Here is a 17554-nt window from a genome sequence, read left to right as displayed (position 1 = left end):
TGTCCTAGTTTCAGGGGGAAGCTTGTTCCACCATTGGGGTGCCAGGACAGAGAAGAGCTTTGGCTGGGCTGAGTGGGAGCTGTAGGGTGGGGAGGGCCAAGATACCAGAGGTGGCAGAACTGAGTACTCCGGTTGGAGTGTAGAGTAGTTGAGTGTCATCCACACAGTATTGATAGGAGAGACCATGTGAGGATATGACGGAGCTGAGTGACTTGGCGTATAGAGAGAAGAGGAGAGGGCCTAGAACGGAGCCCTGGGGGACACCAGTAGTGAGAGTATATGGTGCAGACACAGATCCTCTCCACGTCACCTGGTCTCAATGTTTTTAGCTCTTAGGAAACTTTGCACTATTTTGTTTTTTATGTATTATTTCTTACATTGTTAGCCCAGAAAATGTTTTGTGTTATTACATACAGCTGGACCATATATTTTTTAATTACATTCCTTTACTTATATGCGTGTGTATTGGGTATATGTTGTGGAATTGTTAGCTATTACTTGTTAGTTATTACTGCACTGTCGGAGCTAGAGACAGAAGCATTTCACTACACCCACAATAACGTCTGCTAAACACGTGTATGTTACCGATAACAGGCAGTCTTTTCTCTCTGTTTCTCCTTAGTGAAGCTAGCCAATGAGAAGATCTCTGTTCCCATCACCTGTAAGATCCGTGTGTTTAACAAGATGGAGGAGACTGTTCAGTACGCTCAGATGCTGGAGAAGGCTGGCTGCCAGGTAGGAAACATCACACACACAAGTGTTTTATTTTGATCTTCTATGAAACATGACCTAAAATGAGCCAGATTATATTTAGAGGTTCTATGCACCTGGGATGGGAACACCATGGAGTTGTCAACTGTGATTGAGAGGTCTTGGAGCAGGCAGGCCTTTCCCGGAAGGAAGAGCAGCTCCGTCTTGTCGAGGTTGAGCTTGAGGTGGTGGAGGTAGTTTGTGTAGTCTAGTATGTCTCTGCTGTGTAGTTGGAGGTAGTTTGTCTATCTGGGTGATGTTTTCTCTCTCTCCTGAATGATCTGAATGTAGGAATACAGGGACAAAATTGAGGCTATGATTAACAAGTTGGAGCTCTTCTCTGTCTGCATTAACAAGGACAACACACAGGTCTTTCCATCATTGTATGATTTTTTTGTGTTCTAAATGAACTCAAGCTTACGGACAATGTAAAATGTGATTTAGCGAAGCACCTGAGTGAGTTGGGGGGTGCAATGACGCAGGTTCTTTCCCGAAACGAATGACACAAACAACTGGATTCGTTATCCCTTTCATGCCCTGCCTCCAGTCCACTTACCGATATCTGAACAAGAGAGCCTCATCAAAAACTTTCCTTGTAGTACTGCAGTGTCACCTATGCTGTCTCCATAGCAACACACAGACAGACTCATTTAATTTTATTTGTAATTTAATTTTTATTTAATCGGGTAGGAAGTCTTTTCATTCAGACCTCTCCATCTCTGTCTCAGCTGCTGACCGTTCACGGTCGGACCAAGGACCAGAAAGGACCCGCGACAGGCATCGCTAGCTGGGAACACATCAAGGCTGTACGGTAAGCACACTGCAGTTCCCTCACAGTTCAATTAAGACTACAGAGAATAACCAATATTATGTTTGTCAGGTAGAAACAGTTTGTGTAGTCTAGTAGGTCTCTGCTGTGTAGTTGGAGGTAGTTTGTGTAATCTCGTAGGTCTCTGCTGTGTAGTTGGAGACCGTTTGTGTAGTCTAGTAGGTCTCTGCTGTGTAGTTGGAGACCGTTTGTGTAGTCTAGTAGGTCTCTGCTGTGTAGTTGGAGGTAGTTTGTGTAGTCTCGTAGGTCTCTGCTGTGTAGTTGGAAACAGTTTGTAGTCTAGTAGGTCTCTGCTGTGTAGTTGGAGGTAGTTTGTGTAGTCTAGTAGGTCTCTGCTGTGTAGTTGGAGGTAGTTTGTAGTCTAGTAGGTCTCTGCTGTGTAGTTGGAAACAGTTTGTAGTCTCGTAGGTCTCTGCTGTGTAGTTGGAAACAGTTTGTAGTCTAGTAGGTCTCTGCTGTGTAGTTGGAGGTAGTTTGTGTAGTCTAGTAGGTCTCTGCTGTGTAGTTGGAGGTGGTTTGTAGTCTAGTAGGTCTCTGCTGTGTAGTTGGAAACAGTTTGTAGTCTCGTAGGTCTCTGCTGTGTAGTTGGAGACAGTTTGTAGTCTAGTAGGTCTCTGCTGTGTAGTTGGAGGTAGTTTGTGTAGTCTAGTAGGTCTCTGCTGTGTAGTTGGAGGTAGTTTGTAGTCTAGTAGGTCTCTGCTGTGTAGTTGGAAACAGTTTGTAGTCTCGTAGGTCTCTGCTGTGTAGTTGGAGACAGTTTGTGTAGTCTCGTAGGTCTCTGCTGTGTAGTTGGAGACAGTTTGTGTAGTCTAGTAGGTCTCTGCTGTGTAGTTGGAGACAGTTTGTGTAGTCTAGTAGGTCTCTGCTGTGTAGTTTGTGTAGTCTAGTAGGTCTGCTGTGTAGTTGGATACAGTTTGTGTAGTCTAGTAGGTCTCTGCTGTGTAGTTGGAGACAGTTTGTAGTCTAGTAGGTCTCTGCTGTGTAGTTGGAGACAGTTTGTGTAGTCTAGTAGGTCTCTGTTGTGTAGTTGGAGACAGTTTGTGTAGTCTAGTAGGTCTCTGCTGTGTAGTTGGAGACAGTTTGTGTAGTCTAGTAGATCTCTGCTGTGTAGTTGGAGGTAGTTTGTGTAGTCTAGTAGATCTCCAAGAAGTTTCTTCACAGGAAAACATTATATTATATTCTACTGTACAGTACTCTATTCTATTGTCACATAGCTGACCATGTGATTGTACTGGGTTTATTAAACAGTCTCTCTATCTCTCTCTGTGTTGTTGCTATAGGAACGCTGTTAACATCCCTGTGTTCGCTAACGGTAACATCCAACACCTGAGTGATGTGGAGCAGTGTATGGAGGAGACTGGAGTACAAGGGGTGATGAGTGCAGGTACACACCTCCGCCTCACCTTGAGTAATTAGTCTTCCAAGAGTCATAACACCTACTAATTTGTGTTTATCACTTTCTCTCTCTCTCTCTCTCTCTCTCTCATGTGTCTGTGTGTGTGTGTGTGGTTCTCTGTGTGTTTCTCTCTTTCTCTGTGTTTCTCTCTCTCTCTGTGTTCCTCTCTCTGTGTGTGTTCCTCTCTCTGTGTGTGTTTCTCTCTCTGTGTGTTTCTCTCTCTCTGTGTGTTTCTCTCTCTCTCTCTCTCGCTCTCCCTCTCTGTGTTTCTCTCTCTGTGTGTGTTCCTCTCTCTCTGTGTTTCTCTTTCTCTCTCTGTGTGTTTCTCTGTGTTTCTCTCTCTCTCTGTGTGTTTCTCTCTTTCTCTGTGTGTGTTTCTCTCTTTCTCTGTGTGTGTTTCTCTGTTTCTCTGTGTTTCTCTCTTTCTGTGTGTTTCTCTCTTTCTCTCTGTTTCTCTCTCTGTGTGTTTCTCTCTCTCTCTCTCTGTGTGTTTCTCTCTCTCTCTCTCTCTGTTTTTCTCTCTCTGTTTATCTCTTTCTCTGTGTGTGCTTCTCTCTTTCTCTGTGTGTGTGTGTGTTTGTGTGTGGTTCTCTCTGTGTTTCTCTCTCTCTCTCTCTCTCTCTGTGTTCCTCTCTCTGTGTGTGTTTCTCTCTCTGTGTGTGTTTCTCTCTCTCTGTGTGTTTCTCTCTCTCTCTCTCTCTCTCTCTCTCTCTCTCTCTCTCTGTGTGTTTCTCTCTCTCTGTGTGTTTCTCTCTCTCTCTGTGTGTTTCTCTCTCTCTCTCTGTGTATGTTTCTCTCTCTCTCTGTGTTTCTCTCTCTCTGTGTGTATGTTTCTCTCTCTCTGTGTGTATGTTTCTCTCTCTCTGTGTGTGTGTTTCTCTCTCTGTGTGTTTCTCTCCCTGTTGTGTTTCTCTCTCTCTGTGTGTGTGTTTCTCTCTCTCTGTGTGTGTTTCTCTCTCTCTCTGTGTGTGTGTTTCTCTCTCTCTGTGTGTTTCTCTCTCTCTGTGTGTTTCTCTCTCTCTGTGTGTGTGTTTCTCTCTCTCTGTGTGTGTGTTTCTCTCTCTCTCTCTCTGTTTCTCTCTCTCTCTGTGTTTCTCTCTCTCTGTGTGTATGTTTCTCTCTCTCTGTGTGTATGTTTCTCTCTCTCTGTGTGTGTGTTTCTCTCTCTGTGTGTTTCTCTCCCTGTTGTGTTTCTCTCTCTCTGTGTGTGTGTTTCTCTCTCTCTGTGTGTGTTTCTCTCTCTCTCTGTGTGTGTGTTTCTCTCTCTCTGTGTGTTTCTCTCTCTCTCTGTGTGTTTCTCTCTCTCTCTGTGTGTTTCTCTCTCTCTGTGTGTATGTTTCTCTCTCTCTGTGTGTATGTTTCTCTCTCTCTGTGTGTGTGTTTCTCTCTCTGTGTGTTTCTCTCCCTGTTGTGTTTCTCTCTCTCTGTGTGTGTGTTTCTCTCTCTCTCTCTGTTTCTCTCTCTCTGTGTGTTTCTCTCTCTCTGTGTGTTTCTCTCTCTCTCTGTGTGTTTCTCTCTCTCTCTGTGTGTTTCTCTCTCTCTCTGTGTGTTTCTCTCTCTCTCTGTGTGTGTGTTTCTCTCTCTCTCTCTGTTTCTCTCTCTCTGTGTGTTTCTCTCTCTCTGTGTGTTTCTCTCTCTCTCTGTGTGTTTCTCTCTCTCTCTGTGTGTTTCTCTCTCTCTCTCTGTTTCTCTCTCTCTGTGTGTTTCTCTCTCTCTCTGTGTGTTTCTCTCTCTCTCTGTGTGTTTCTCTCTCTCTCTGTGTGTTTCTCTCTCTCTCTGTGTGTTTCTCTCTCTCTCTGTGTGTTTCTCTCTCTCTGTGTGTTTCTCTCTCTCTCTGTGTGTTTCTCTCTCTCTCTGTGTGTTTCTCTCTCTCTCTGTGTGTCTCTTTCTCTGTGTGTGTTTCCAGAGGGGAACCTCCATAACCCAGCTCTGTTTGAGGGCCACAGCCCTCCTGTATGGGAGATGGCTGAGGAGTATCTAGAGGTGGTCAGTCAGTACCCTCCCTGTACCCTGTCCTATGTCAGAGCACATCTCTTCAAGCTCTGGCACCACACGTATGTAACACACACACCCAGAGGGACACACACACACACACACACACACACACACACCCAGAGGGACACACACACACACACCCACTCAGTACTTCACTATCGCCACAATCTGTGTGTGTGTTTTATTTGTTAGTGTTTCTCCAGGCTGCAGATCCACAAGGACCTGAGAGAGGAGCTGGCCAAGGTGAAGAACCTGCAGGGGCTGACAGAGGTCAGCAGACAACTCAGACTACGCTGCCAGGTACCTAGGGTTAGCTACGCTGTCAGGTACCTAGGGTTAGCTACGCTGTCAGGTACCTAGGGTTAGCTACGCTGTCAGGTACCTAGGGTTAGGGTTAGCTACGCTGTCAGGTACCTAGGGTTAGCTACGCTGTCAGGTACCTAGGGTTAGCTACGCTGTCAGGTACCTAGGGTTAGCTACGCTGTCAGGTACCTAGGGTTAGCTACGCTGTCAGGTACCTAGGGTTAGCTACGCTGTCAGGTACCTAGGGTTAGCTACGCTGTCAGGTACCTAGGGTTAGCTACGCTGTCAGGTACCTAGGGTTAGCTACGCTGTCAGGTACCTAGGGTTAGCTACGCTGTCAGGTACCTAGGGTTAGCTATGCTGTCAGGTACCTAGGGTTAGCTACGCTGTCAGGTACCTAGGGTTAGGGTTAGCTACGCTGTCAGGTACCTAGGGTTAGCTACGCTGTCAGGTACCTAGGGTTAGCTACGCTGTCAGGTACCTAGGGTTAGCTATGCTGTCAGGTACCTAGGGTTAGCTACGCTGTCAGGTACCTAGGGTTAGCTACGCTGTCAGGTACCTAGGGTTAGCTACGCTGTCAGGTACCTAGGGTTAGCTACGCTGTCAGGTACCTAGGGTTAGGGTTAGCTACGCTGCCAGGTACCTAGGGTTAGCTACGCTGTCAGGTACCTAGGGTTAGCTACGCTGTCAGGTACCTAGGGTTAGCTACGCTGTCAGGTACCTAGGGTTAGCTACGCTGTCAGGTACCTAGGGTTAGCTACGCTGTCAGGTACCTAGGGTTAGCTACGCTGTCAGGTACCTAGGGTTAGCTACGCTGTCAGGTACCTAGGGTTAGGGTTAGCTACGCTGCCAGGTACCTAGGGTTAGCTACGCTGTCAGGTACCTAGGGTTAGCTACGCTGTCAGGTACCTAGGGTTAGCTACGCTGTCAGGTACCTAGGGTTAGGGTTAGCTACGCTGTCAGGTACCTAGGGTTAGCTACGCTGTCAGGTACCTAGGGTTAGGGTTAGCTATGCTGTCAGGTACCTAGGGTTAGCTACGCTGTCAGGTACCTAGGGTTAGGGTTAGCTACGCTGCCAGGTACCTAGGGTTAGCTACGCTGTCAGGTACCTAGGGTTAGCTACGCTGTCAGGTACCTAGGGTTAGGGTTAGCTACGCTGTCAGGTACCTAGGGTTAGCTACGCTGTCAGGTACCTAGGGTTAGCTACGCTGTCAGGTACCTAGGGTTCATTCTTTCCTTCCCTCCTCCCCAAAATGTTTTACTCCTTTTTAGTTTCTCTTCCTCACCAATTGCTCCTCCTCTTTTTCCAATCTTCTCCCCCTTCCCCCTCTTCTCCCCCCTCCCCCTCTTCTCCCTCCTCCCCCTCTTCTCCCTCCTCCCCCTCTTCTCCCCCCTCCCCCTCTTCCCCCTCTTCTCCCCCTCTCCCTCTTCTCCCTCCTCCCCTTCTTCACCCTTCTCCCTCTTCTCCCCCCTCCCCCTCTTCTCCCTCCTCCCCTTCTTCACTCTTCTTCCCCTTCTCCCTCTTCTCCCCCCTCCCCCTCTTCTTCACCCTTCTCCCCTCCTCTCCCCCTCCCCCTCTTCTTCACCCTTCTCCCCTCTTCTCCCTCCTCCCCTTCTTCACCCTTCTCCCCTCTTCTCCCTCCTCCCTCTTCTTCACCCTTCTCCCTCTTCTCCCCCCTCCCCCTCTTCTTCACCCTTCTCCCCTCTTCTCCCTCCTCCCTCTTCTTCACCCTTCTCCCCTCTTCTCCCTCCTCCTCTTCTTCACCCTTCTCCCCTTCTTCACCCTTCTCCCCTCTTCTCCCTCTTCCCCTTCTTCACCCTTCTCCCCTCTTCTCCCTTCTCCCCTTCTTCACCCTTCTCCCCTCTTCTCCCTCTTCCCCTTCTTCACCCTTCTCCCCTCTTCTCCCTCCTCCCCTTCTTCACCCTTCTCCCCTCTTCTCCCTTCTCCCCTTCTTCACCCTTCTCCCCTCTTCTCCCTCCTCCCCTTCTTCACCCTTCTCCCCTCTTCTCCCTCCTCCCTCTTCTTCACCCTTCTCCCTCTTCTCCCCCCTCCCCCTCTTCTTCACCCTTCTCCCCTCTTCTCCCTCCTCCGTCTTCTTCACCCTTCTCCCTCTTCTCCCCCTCCCCCTCTTCTTCACCCTTCTCCCCTCTTCTCCCTCCTCCCTCTTCTTCACCCTTCTCCCCTCTTCTCCCTCCTCCCCTTCTTCACCCTTCTCCCCTCTTCTCCCTTCTCCCCTTCTTCACCCTTCTCCCCTTCTTCACCCTTCTCCCCTTCTTCACCCTTCTCCCCTCTTCTCCCTCCTCCCCTTCACCCTTCTCCCCTCTTCTCCCTCCTCCCCTTCTTCACCCTTCTCCCCTCTTCTCCCTCCTCCCCTTCTTCACCCTTCTCCCCTCTTCTCCCTCCTCCCTCTTCTTCACCCTTCTCCCCTCTTCTCCCTCCTCCCCTTCTTCACCCTTCTTCCCTCTTCTCCCTCCTCCTCTTCTTCACCCTTCTCCCTCTTCTCCCCCCTCCCCCTCTTCTTCACCCTTCTCCCCTCTTCTCCCTCCTCCCTCTTCTTCACCCTTCTCCCCTCTTCTCCCTCCTCCTCTTCTTCACCCTTCTCCCCTCTTCTCCCTCCTCCCCTTCTCCCCCCTCCCCCTCTTCTCCCCCCTCCCCCTCTTCTCCCTCTTCCCCTTCTTCACTCTTCTTCCCCTTCTCCCTCTTCTCCCCCCTCCCCCTCTTCTCCCTCCTCCCCTTCTTCACTCTTCTTCCCCTTCTCCCTCTTCTCCCCCCTCCCCCTCTTCTTCACCTTTCTCCCCTCTTCTCCCTCCTCCCCTTCTTCACCCTTCTCCCCTCTTCTCCCCTCTTCTCCCTCTTCCCCTTCTTCCCCTTCTCCCTCTTCTCCCCCCTCCCCCTCTTCTTCACCCTTCTCCCCTCTTCTCCCTCCTCCTCTTCTTCACCCTTCTCCCCTCTTCTCCCTCTTCCCCTTCTTCACCCTTCTCCCTTCTTCTCCCTCCTCCTCTTCTTCACCCTTCTCCCCTTTTCTCCCTCCTCCCCTTCTTCACCCTTCTCCCCTCTTCTCCCTCCTCCTCTTCTTCACCCTTCTCCCCTCTTCTCCCTCTTCCCCTTCTTCACCCTTCTCCCCTCTTCTCCCTCCTCCTCTTCTTCACCCTTCTCCCTTCTTCTCCCTTCTCCCCTCTTCTCCCTCCTCCCCTTCTTCACCCTTCTCCCCTCTTCTCCCTCTTCCCCTTCTTCCCCTTCTCCCTCTTCTCCCCCCTCCCCCTCTTCTTCACCCTCCTCCCCTTCTTCTCCCTCCTCCCCTTCTTCACCCTTCTCCCCTCTTCTCCCCTCTTCTCCCCTCTTCACCCTTCTCCCCTTCTTCACCCTTCTCCCCTCTTCTCCCTCCTCCCCTTCTTCACCCTTCTCCCCTCTTCTCCCTCCTCCCCTTCTTCACCCTTCTCCCCTTCTTCACCCTTCTCCCCTCTTCTCCCTCCTCCCTCTTCTTCACCCTTCTCCCCTCTTCTCCCTCCTCCCCTTCTTCACCCTTCTTCCCTCTTCTCCCTCCTCCTCTTCTTCACCCTTCTCCCTCTTCTCCCCCTCCCCCTCTTCTTCACCCTTCTCCCCTCTTCTCCCTCCTCCCTCTTCTTCACCCTTCTCCCCTCTTCTCCCTCCTCCTCTTCTTCACCCTTCTCCCCTCTTCTCCCTCCTCCCCTTCTTCACCCTTCTCCCTCTTCTCCCCCCTCCCCCTCTTCTCCCTCTTCCCCTTCTTCACTCTTCTTCCCCTTCTCCCTCTTCTCCCCCCTCCCCCTCTTCTCCCTCCTCCCCTTCTTCACTCTTCTTCCCCTTCTCCCTCTTCTCCCCCCTCCCCCTCTTCTTCACCTTTCTCCCCTCTTCTCCCTCCTCCCCTTCTTCACCCTTCTCCCCTCTTCTCCCTCTTCCCCTTCTTCCCCTTCTCCCTCTTCTCCCCCCTCCCCCTCTTCTTCACCCTTCTCCCCTCTTCTCCCTCCTCCTCTTCTTCACCCTTCTCCCCTCTTCTCCCTCTTCCCCTTCTTCACCCTTCTCCCTTCTTCTCCCTCCTCCTCTTCTTCACCCTTCTCCCCTCTTCTCCCTCCTCCCCTTCTTCACCCTTCTCCCCTCTTCTCCCTCCTCCTCTTCTTCACCCTTCTCCCCTCTTCTCCCTCTTCCCCTTCTTCACCCTTCTCCCCTCTTCTCCCTCCTCCTCTTCTTCACCCTTCTCCCTTCTTCTCCCTTCTCCCCTCTTCTCCCTCCTCCCCTTCTTCACCCTTCTCCCCTCTTCTCCCTCTTCCCCTTCTTCCCCTTCTCCCTCTTCTCCCCCCTCCCCCTCTTCTTCACCCTTCTCCCCTCTTCTCCCTCCTCCCCTTCTTCACCCTTCTCCCCTCTTCTCCCCTCTTCTCCCCTCTTCTCCCTCCCCCTCTTCTTCACCCTTCTCCCCTCTTCTCCCTCTTCCCCTTCTTCACTCTTCTTCCCCTTCTCCCTCTTCTCCCCCCTCCCCCTCTTCTTCACCCTTCTCCCCTCTTCTCCCTCCTCCCCTTCTTCTCCCTCCTCCCTCTTCTTCACCCTTCTCCCTCTTCTCCCTCCTCCCTCTTCTTCACCCTTCTCCAATCTTCTCCCTCCTCCTCTTCTTCACCCTTCTCCCCTCTTCTCCCTCCCCCTCTTCTCCCTCTTCCCCTTCTTCACTCTTCTTCCCCTTCTCCCTCTTCTCCCCCCTCCCCCTCTTCTCCCCCCTCCCCCTCTTCTCCCTCCTCCCCTTCTTCACTCTTCTTCCCCTTCTCCCTCTTCTCCCCCCTCCCCCTCTTCTTCACCCTTCTCCCCTCTTCTCCCTCCTCCCCTTCTTCACCCTTCTCCCCTCTTCTCCCCTCTTCTCCCTCTTCCCCTTCTTCCCCTTCTCCCTCTTCTCCCCCCTCCCCCTCTTCTTCACCCTTCTCCCCTCTTCTCCCTCCTCCCCTTCTTCACCCTTCTCCCCTCTTCTCCCTCCTCCTCTTCTTCACCCTTCTCCCCTCTTCTCCCTCTTCCCCTTCTTCACCCTTCTCCCTTCTTCTCCCTCCTCCTCTTCTTCACCATTCTCCCCTCTTCTCCCTCCTCCCCTTCTTCACCCTTCTCCCCTCTTCTCCCTCCTCCTCTTCTTCTCCCTTCTCCCCTCTTCTCCCTCTTCCCCTTCTCCCCTCTTCTCCCTCCTCCTCTTCTTCACCCTTCTCCCTTCTCCCCTCTTCTCCCTCCTCCTCTTCTTCACCCTTCTCCCCTCTTCTCCCTCTTCCCCTTCTTCACCCTTCTCCCCTCTTCTCCCTCCTCCTCTTCTTCACCCTTCTTCCCTCTTCTCCCTCTTCCCCTTCTTCACCCTTCTTCCCTCTTCTCCCTCCTCCCCTTCTTCACCCTTCTCCCCTCTTCTCCCTCCTCCTCTTCTTCACCCTTCTCCCCTCTTCTCCCTCCTCCTCTTCTTCACCCTTCTCCCCTCTTCTCCCTCTTCCCCTTCTTCACCCTTCTTCCCTCTTCTCCCTCTTCCCCTTCTTCACCCTTCTCCCCTCTTCCCCTTCTTCACCCTTCTTCCCTCTTCTCCCTCTTCCCCTTCTTCACCCTTCTTCCCTCTTCTCCCTCCTCCCCTTCTTCACCCTTCTCCCCTCTTCTCCCTCCTCCTCTTCTTCACCCTTCTTCCCTCTTCTCCCTCCTCCTCTTCTTCACCCTTCTTCCCTCTTCTCCCTCCTCCCCTTCTTCACCCTTCTCCCCTCTTCTCCCTCCTCCTCTTCTTCACCCTTCTTCCCTCTTCTCCCTCCTCCTCTTCTTCACCCTTCTTCCCTCTTCTCCCTCCTCCCCTTCTTCACCCTTCTCCCCTCTTCTCCCTCTTCCCCTTCTTCACCCTTCTCCCCTCTTCTCCCTCTTCCCCTTCTTCACCCTTCTCCCCTCGTCTCCCTCCTCCTCTTCTTCACCCTTCTTCCCTCTTCTCCCTCCTCCTCTTCTTCACCCTTCTTCCCTCTTCTCCCTCCTCCTCTTCTTCACCCTTCTTCCCTCTTCTCCCTCCTCCCCTTCTTCACCCTTCTCCCCTCTTCTCCCTCTTCCCCTTCTTCACCCTCTCCTCTCTTCTCCCTCCTCCTCTTCTTCACCCTTCTCCCCTCTTCTCCCTCCTCCCCTTCTTCACCCTTCTCCCCTTCTTCACCCTTCTCCCCTCTTCTCCCTCTTCCCCTTCTTCACCCTCTCCTCTCTTCTCCCTCCTCCTCTTCTTCACCCTTCTCCCCTCTTCTCCCTCTTCCCCTTCTTCACCCTTCTCCCCTCTTCTCCCTCCTCCTCTTCTTCACCCTTCTCCCCTCTTCTCCCTCCTCCCCTTCTTCACCCTCTCCTCTCTTCTCCCTCTTCCCCTTCTTCACCCTTCTCCCTTCTTCTCCCTCCTCCTCTTCTTCACCCTTCTCCCCTCTTCTCCCTCTTCCCCTTCTTCACCCTCTCCTCTCTTCTCCCTCCTCCTCTTCTTCACCCTTCTCCCCTCTTCCCCTTCTTCCCTCTTCTCCCCTCTTCTCCCTCCTCCTCTTCTTTACCCTTCTTCACTCTTCTTCCCTCTTCTCCCTCCTCCCCTTCTTCACCCTTCTCCCCTCTTCTCCCTCTTCCCCTTCTTCACCCTCTCCTCTCTTCTCCCTCCTCCTCTTCTTCACCCTTCTCCCCTCTTCTCCCTCTTCCCCTTCTTCACCCTTCTCCCCTCTTCTCCCTCCTCCCCTTCTTCACCCTTCTCCCCTCTTCTCCCTCCTCCCCTTCTTCACCCTTCTCCCCTCTTCTCCCTCCTCCCCTTCTTCACCCTTCTCCCCTCTTCTCCCTCTTCCCCTTCTTCACCCTTCTCCCCTCTTCTCCCTCCTCCCCTTCTTCACCCTTCTTCCCCCTCTCCCTCTTCTCCCCCCTCCCCCTCTTCTCTCTCCTCCCAACACAGCTAGATGATGACACTGGTTCTTTTCTCATTTGTTTAACCTCTGCAGGAGGAGATAACCAATGGAGGAGAGGAGGCGGGGCAGGTGGTTGGGCTGCCATTCCCTCATTGGATCTGCCAGCCGTACGTCAGACCAGTGTGAGTGACAATTTCCTGTTGAGAATCCTAACTTGAGATCTGTGTACATTCCTTCACTGAGATGTGTGTGTATCAGGTAGTTGTTGTGAAATTATTAGATACTACTGCACTGCAGTCGGAACTAGAAGTACAAGCATTTCACTACACTCGCATTAACATCTGCTGACCGTGTGTATGTGACCAAAACACCTGCTGACCGTGTGTACGTGACCATTGACATCTGCTGACCGTGTGTACGTGACCATTGACATCTGCTGACCGTGTGTACGTGACCAATAACACCTGCTGACCGTGTGTACGTGACCATTGACATCTGCTGACCGTGTGTACGTGACCATTGACATCTGCTGACCGTGTGTACGTGACCAATAACACCTGCTGACCGTGTGTACGTGACCATTAACATCTGCTGACCGTGTGTATGTGACCATTAACATCTGCTGACCGTGTGTATGTGACCAATAACATCTGCTGACCGTGTGTACGTGACCAATAACAATTAGAAGATCAAAGTCGTCAAGTCCACACACACATAGAAACCGTAACGCGTTGCCATGACGATGAACATTGTTCCTGCCAGGCCGAAGGCTCCGGTTGCTAACAGCAACGGTACGGAGGTGAAGGCAGTGTGTCACAAGAGGGCGTTGTCACAGGAGGACTCGGACGGGGCGAGCGATGCCCTCTCCAAAAACAAACAGAAGAAGAAAGCCAGAAACCCCTACAAGAACTTCTGTCCCGAGCAGAAACGTGAGTTATTTTTCCTCGTAGTACTGCAGTTACCTAGACTCTCTACCCAGTCTAATTAAGCAATGAGGCTTTTAGCCGTGGGATATTGGCCATATACCACACACCCCCAACGTGCCTTATTGCTGTTATAAACTGGTTATCAACATAAGTAGGGCAGTGAAACGAAATGTTTTGTCATACCCGTGGTGTACGGTGACACCAGCTGTCAGCCAATCAGCATTCAGGGCTCGAACCACCCAGTGTATGACAAAACATTTGTTTTAACTGCTCTAATTACGTTGGTAACCAGTTTATAACGGCAATAAGACGCCTCTGGGGATCGTGGTATACGGCCAATATACCACGGCTAAGGCCTGTGTCCAGACACTCAGCGTTGCGTCGTGCGTAAGAACAGCCCTTAGCGGTGGTATATTGGTATATGTTTTGTCATACCCGTGGTATGCGGTCTGATATACCACGGCTGTCAGCCAATCAGCATTCAGGGCTGGAACCACCCAGTTTATAATGCTACAGAATGTACAGAGCCTCAGCCGACACAAACAGTACAGTAGATAACCTCTGTTTTACCCTTGTTTTCTCTGCAGCAAAGTACATCAAGTGTGAGCAGTGTGGAAATCCAAAGGTGAGTGGAGGGACGACCTCTTCACCCTGTTCCTCCTCTTCACCCTGTTCCTCCTCTTCACCCTGTTCCTCATTACCATGTGGAGCAACCTCTTCACCCTGTTCCTCCTCTTCACCCTGTTCCTCCGCTTCACCCTGTTCCTCATTACCATGTTCCTCATTACCATGTGGAAACACCTCTTCACCCTGTTCCTCATTACCATGTGTAAACACCTCTTCACCCTGTTCCTCATTACCATGTGGAGCAACCTCTTCACCCTGTTCCTCATTACCACGTGGAGCAACCTCTTCACCCTGTTCCTCATTACCATGTGTAAACACCTCTTCACCCTGTTCCTCATTACCATGTGCAGCAACCTCTTCACCCTGTTCCTCATTACCATGTGGAGCAACCTCTTCACCCTGTTCCTCATTACCATGTGGAGCAACCTCTTCACCCTGTTCCTCATTACCACGTGGAGCAATCTCTTCACCCTGTTCCTCATTACCATGTGTAAACACCTCTTCACCCTGTTCCTCATTACCATGTGTAAACACCTCTTCACCCTGTTCCTCATTACCATGTGGAGCAACCTCTTCACCCTGTTCCTCATTACCACGTGGAGCAACCTCTTCACCCTGTTCCTCATTACCATGTGTAAACACCTCTTCACCCTGTTCCTCATTACCATGTGGAGCAACCTCTTCACCCTGTTCCTCATTACCATGTGGAGCAACCTCTTCACCCTGTTCCTCATTACCCTGTTCCTCATTACCATGTGGAGCAACCTCTTCACCCTGTTCCTCATTACCATGTGGAGCAACCTCTTCACCCTGTTCCTCATTACCATGTGGAGCAATCTCTTCACCCTGTTCCTCATTACCCTGTTCCTCATTACCATGTGGAGCAACCTCTTCACCCTGTTCCTCATTACCATGTGGAGCAACCTCTTCACCCTGTTCCTCATTACCCTGTTCCTCATTACAGATGAAGTTTAGCCCTGGACTAAGAAACGTTCAATGGAGAACCTGTCCTGACTGTGTATAGTGGTGTTACGTATGCAGGTCAGATTCTTAGGAGCTAGAAGCAGAGCTGCCATGTCTGTTGGCGCAATTTTGTACTTCCAGGTCCCTAACCCGTCTCTCCCCCTCTCCGGGTCCCTAACCCGTCTACCCCCTCTCCCTCTCTCCAAGTCCCTAACCTGTCTCCCTCCCGCTCTCTCCTGGGCCCTAACCTCCTCTTCTGGGCCCTAACCGCCCCCCTTCTCTCCAGGTCCCTAAACCCCTCTCTCTCTGTAGGGTAATCGGTGTGTATTCAACCTCTCTCTCTCTCTGTAGGGTAATCAGTGTGTATTCAACCTGTCTCTCTCTGTAGGGTAATCATTGTGTATTCAACCTGTCTCTCTCTCTGTAGGGTAATCAGTGTGTATTCAACCTCTCTCGCTCTCTGTAGGGTAATCAGTGTGTATTCAACCTGTCTCTCTCTCTGTAGGGTAATCAGTGTGTATTCAACCTGTCTCTCTCTGTAGGGTAATCATTGTGTATTCAACCTGTCTCTCTCTCTGTAGGGTAATCAGTGTGTATTCAACCTCTCTCGCTCTCTGTAGGGTAATCAGTGTGTATTCAACCTGTCTCTCTCTCTGTAGGGTAATCAGTGTGTTTTCAACCTCTCTCTCTCTGTAGGGTAATCAGTGTGTATTCAACCTGTCTCTCTCTCTCTGTAGGGTAATCATTGTGTATTCTACCTCTCTCTCTCTGTAGGGTAATCAGTGTGTATTCAACCTGTCTCTCTCTCTGTAGGGTAATCAGTGTGTATTCAACCTGTCTCTCTCTGTAGGGTAATCAGTGTGTATTCAACCTCTCTCTCTCTCTGTAGGGTAATCAGTGTGTATTCAACCTCTCTCTCTCTGTAGGGTAATCAGTGTGTATTCAACCTCTCTCTCTCTGTAGGGTAATCATTGTGTATTCAACCTCTCTCGCTCTGTAGGGTAATCATTGTGTATTCAACCTCTCTCTCGCTGTAGGGTAATCAGTGTGTATTCAACCTGTCTCTCTCTCTGTAGGGTAATCAGTGTGTATTCAACCTCTCTCTCTCTGTAGGGTAATCAGTGTGTATTCAACCTCTCTCTCTCTCTGTAGGGTAATCATTGTGTATTCAACCTGTGTCGAGGCTGCTGTAAAAAGAAGGCCCACAAGGAGGTGGCAGACTGCCCAAGTGAGTCCCTCCCCCCCACGCCACACACACACACACACACACACACACACACACACACACAGCTGTCTTTCTCAGATATATCATTTATTTCCTCTCGTCTGGTTTAAAGGTCACGGGCTGAGGTTCAAGACCAAGGCAGAGAAACAGAAGTCAGAGCGGCAAGAGGAGGAGGAGGAGGGAAAGAGCAGAGGATTACAGGAGGAAGAGGATGGAGGATTGTTGAACGGGACCCCCAGCCCCCCAACAGACCCCCCACAGAGGACAGACTGTGGCCTGAGACATGGACTAACAGGGACATAGACATCCATTCATACGTAGAGCAGTACACACACACACACACACACACACACACACACACACACACACACACACACACACCAGGATGTGAGAAACTTTATCCATCAACAGTATACAGAGACACAAGAACGTATTGTAAGGAACACACGCGTGCATCCATACTGTCTCAGACATACTCACCACTGTCCTCCATTGCTGCTGTGCTGAACTGGCTTTGATGGGGTTTCACCACTACACCCTCCTCCTACCTGACTGACTGGGGGAGTCTTCCTGGACTGATGTAATGGATAGACTCCTCCTACCTGACTGACTGGGGAGTCTTCCTGGACTGATGTAATGGATAGACTCCTCCTACCTGACTGACTGGGGGAGTCTTCCTGGACTGATGTAATGGATAGACTCCTCCTACCTGACTGACTGGGGGAGTCTTCCTGGACTGATGTAATGGATAGACTCCTCCTACCTGACTGGGGGGGAGTCTTCCTGGACTAATTCCTCTCTTGGACTTTAGCATAACAAGTTAAGCTTTGAAGTCAACGGGAGATTCACCCCAAAAAGTCCAGTTCCAAGTGGGTCTTCCTCGTTGGTCTGCAGCCGTTTCTGGAAGAAGGAAGAGCTCATGGAGTCGTAACAGTACAGGAAGGAGGAAGAGCTCATGGAGTCGTAACAGTGCAGGAAGGAGGAAGAGTTCATGGAGTCGTAACAGTACAGGAAGGAGGAAGAGCTCATGGAGTCGTAACAGTACAGGAAGGAGGAAGAGCTCATGGAGTCGTAACAGTACAGGAAGGAGGAAGAGCTCATGGAGTCGTAACAGTACTGCTCAATCTCTACATTTATTTGTCATTTTGGTTGTGGTCAATAATGGGACTATTTCCTGGTGATCTTTGTCATGTTTTTTCTCCCCCTCTGAACTAGAAGGATATTTTATCACCTGACTGTTAGAATGGCGACAGTCTGTTTTTCATATCATTTTTCATCAAGCTCCTCGTCTTAATGTGTGCCTGTGTGATGATGTGTAGGGCTTGGAGTTTGTTTTTTTCTAGGCCTGTCTCCAGAAAGTATTTTAGGGTAGGGATGCTGATCTGAGATCTGTTCAATATAATCATATTCATTATTGTTGGGGCGGCAGGTAGTCTAGTGGTTAGAGCGTTGGGCCAGTAACCGAAAGGTTGCTGGATCGAATCCCTGAGCTGACAAGGTAAAAATCTGTTGTTCTGTCCCTGAACAAGGCAGTTAACACACTGTTCCTAGGCCGTCATTGTAAATAAGAATTTGTTCTTAACTGACTTGCATAGTAAAATAAAGGTTAAAAAAATAAATTTGACCCATACAAACACAGAATATCATTCACTACATGGAACAATGGATAGTCCCCCAAAAAA

General features: G+C 50.7%; 1 protein-coding gene across 1 annotated transcript in view; it reads left to right on the top strand.

Annotated features, from left to right (window-relative positions):
• The window catches only part of LOC139421649 (tRNA-dihydrouridine(16/17) synthase [NAD(P)(+)]-like), a 21396-nt gene extending 4737 nt beyond the window's left edge, over positions 1 to 16659 (top strand). Inside the window, 11 exon segments of the mRNA XM_071172734.1 lie at positions 623 to 735; positions 1479 to 1561; positions 2860 to 2963; positions 4882 to 5029; positions 5174 to 5270; positions 12225 to 12313; positions 12894 to 13060; positions 13645 to 13682; positions 15800 to 15875; positions 15985 to 16124; positions 16126 to 16659. Coding sequence (XP_071028835.1) covers positions 623 to 735; positions 1479 to 1561; positions 2860 to 2963; positions 4882 to 5029; positions 5174 to 5270; positions 12225 to 12313; positions 12894 to 13060; positions 13645 to 13682; positions 15800 to 15875; positions 15985 to 16124; positions 16126 to 16152 — 1082 coding nt within the window. The 3' untranslated portion in view covers positions 16153 to 16659.
• Positions 16660 to 17554: the final 895 nt, after the last annotated feature.

The sequence above is a fragment of the Oncorhynchus clarkii genome, chromosome 12, assembly GCF_045791955.1.
Source record: "Oncorhynchus clarkii lewisi isolate Uvic-CL-2024 chromosome 12, UVic_Ocla_1.0, whole genome shotgun sequence".
NCBI lineage: Eukaryota > Metazoa > Chordata > Actinopteri > Salmoniformes > Salmonidae > Oncorhynchus > Oncorhynchus clarkii.
The sequence above is the reverse complement of the archived record's forward strand: the minus strand, read 5'-3'. Positions and strand labels throughout refer to the sequence as shown.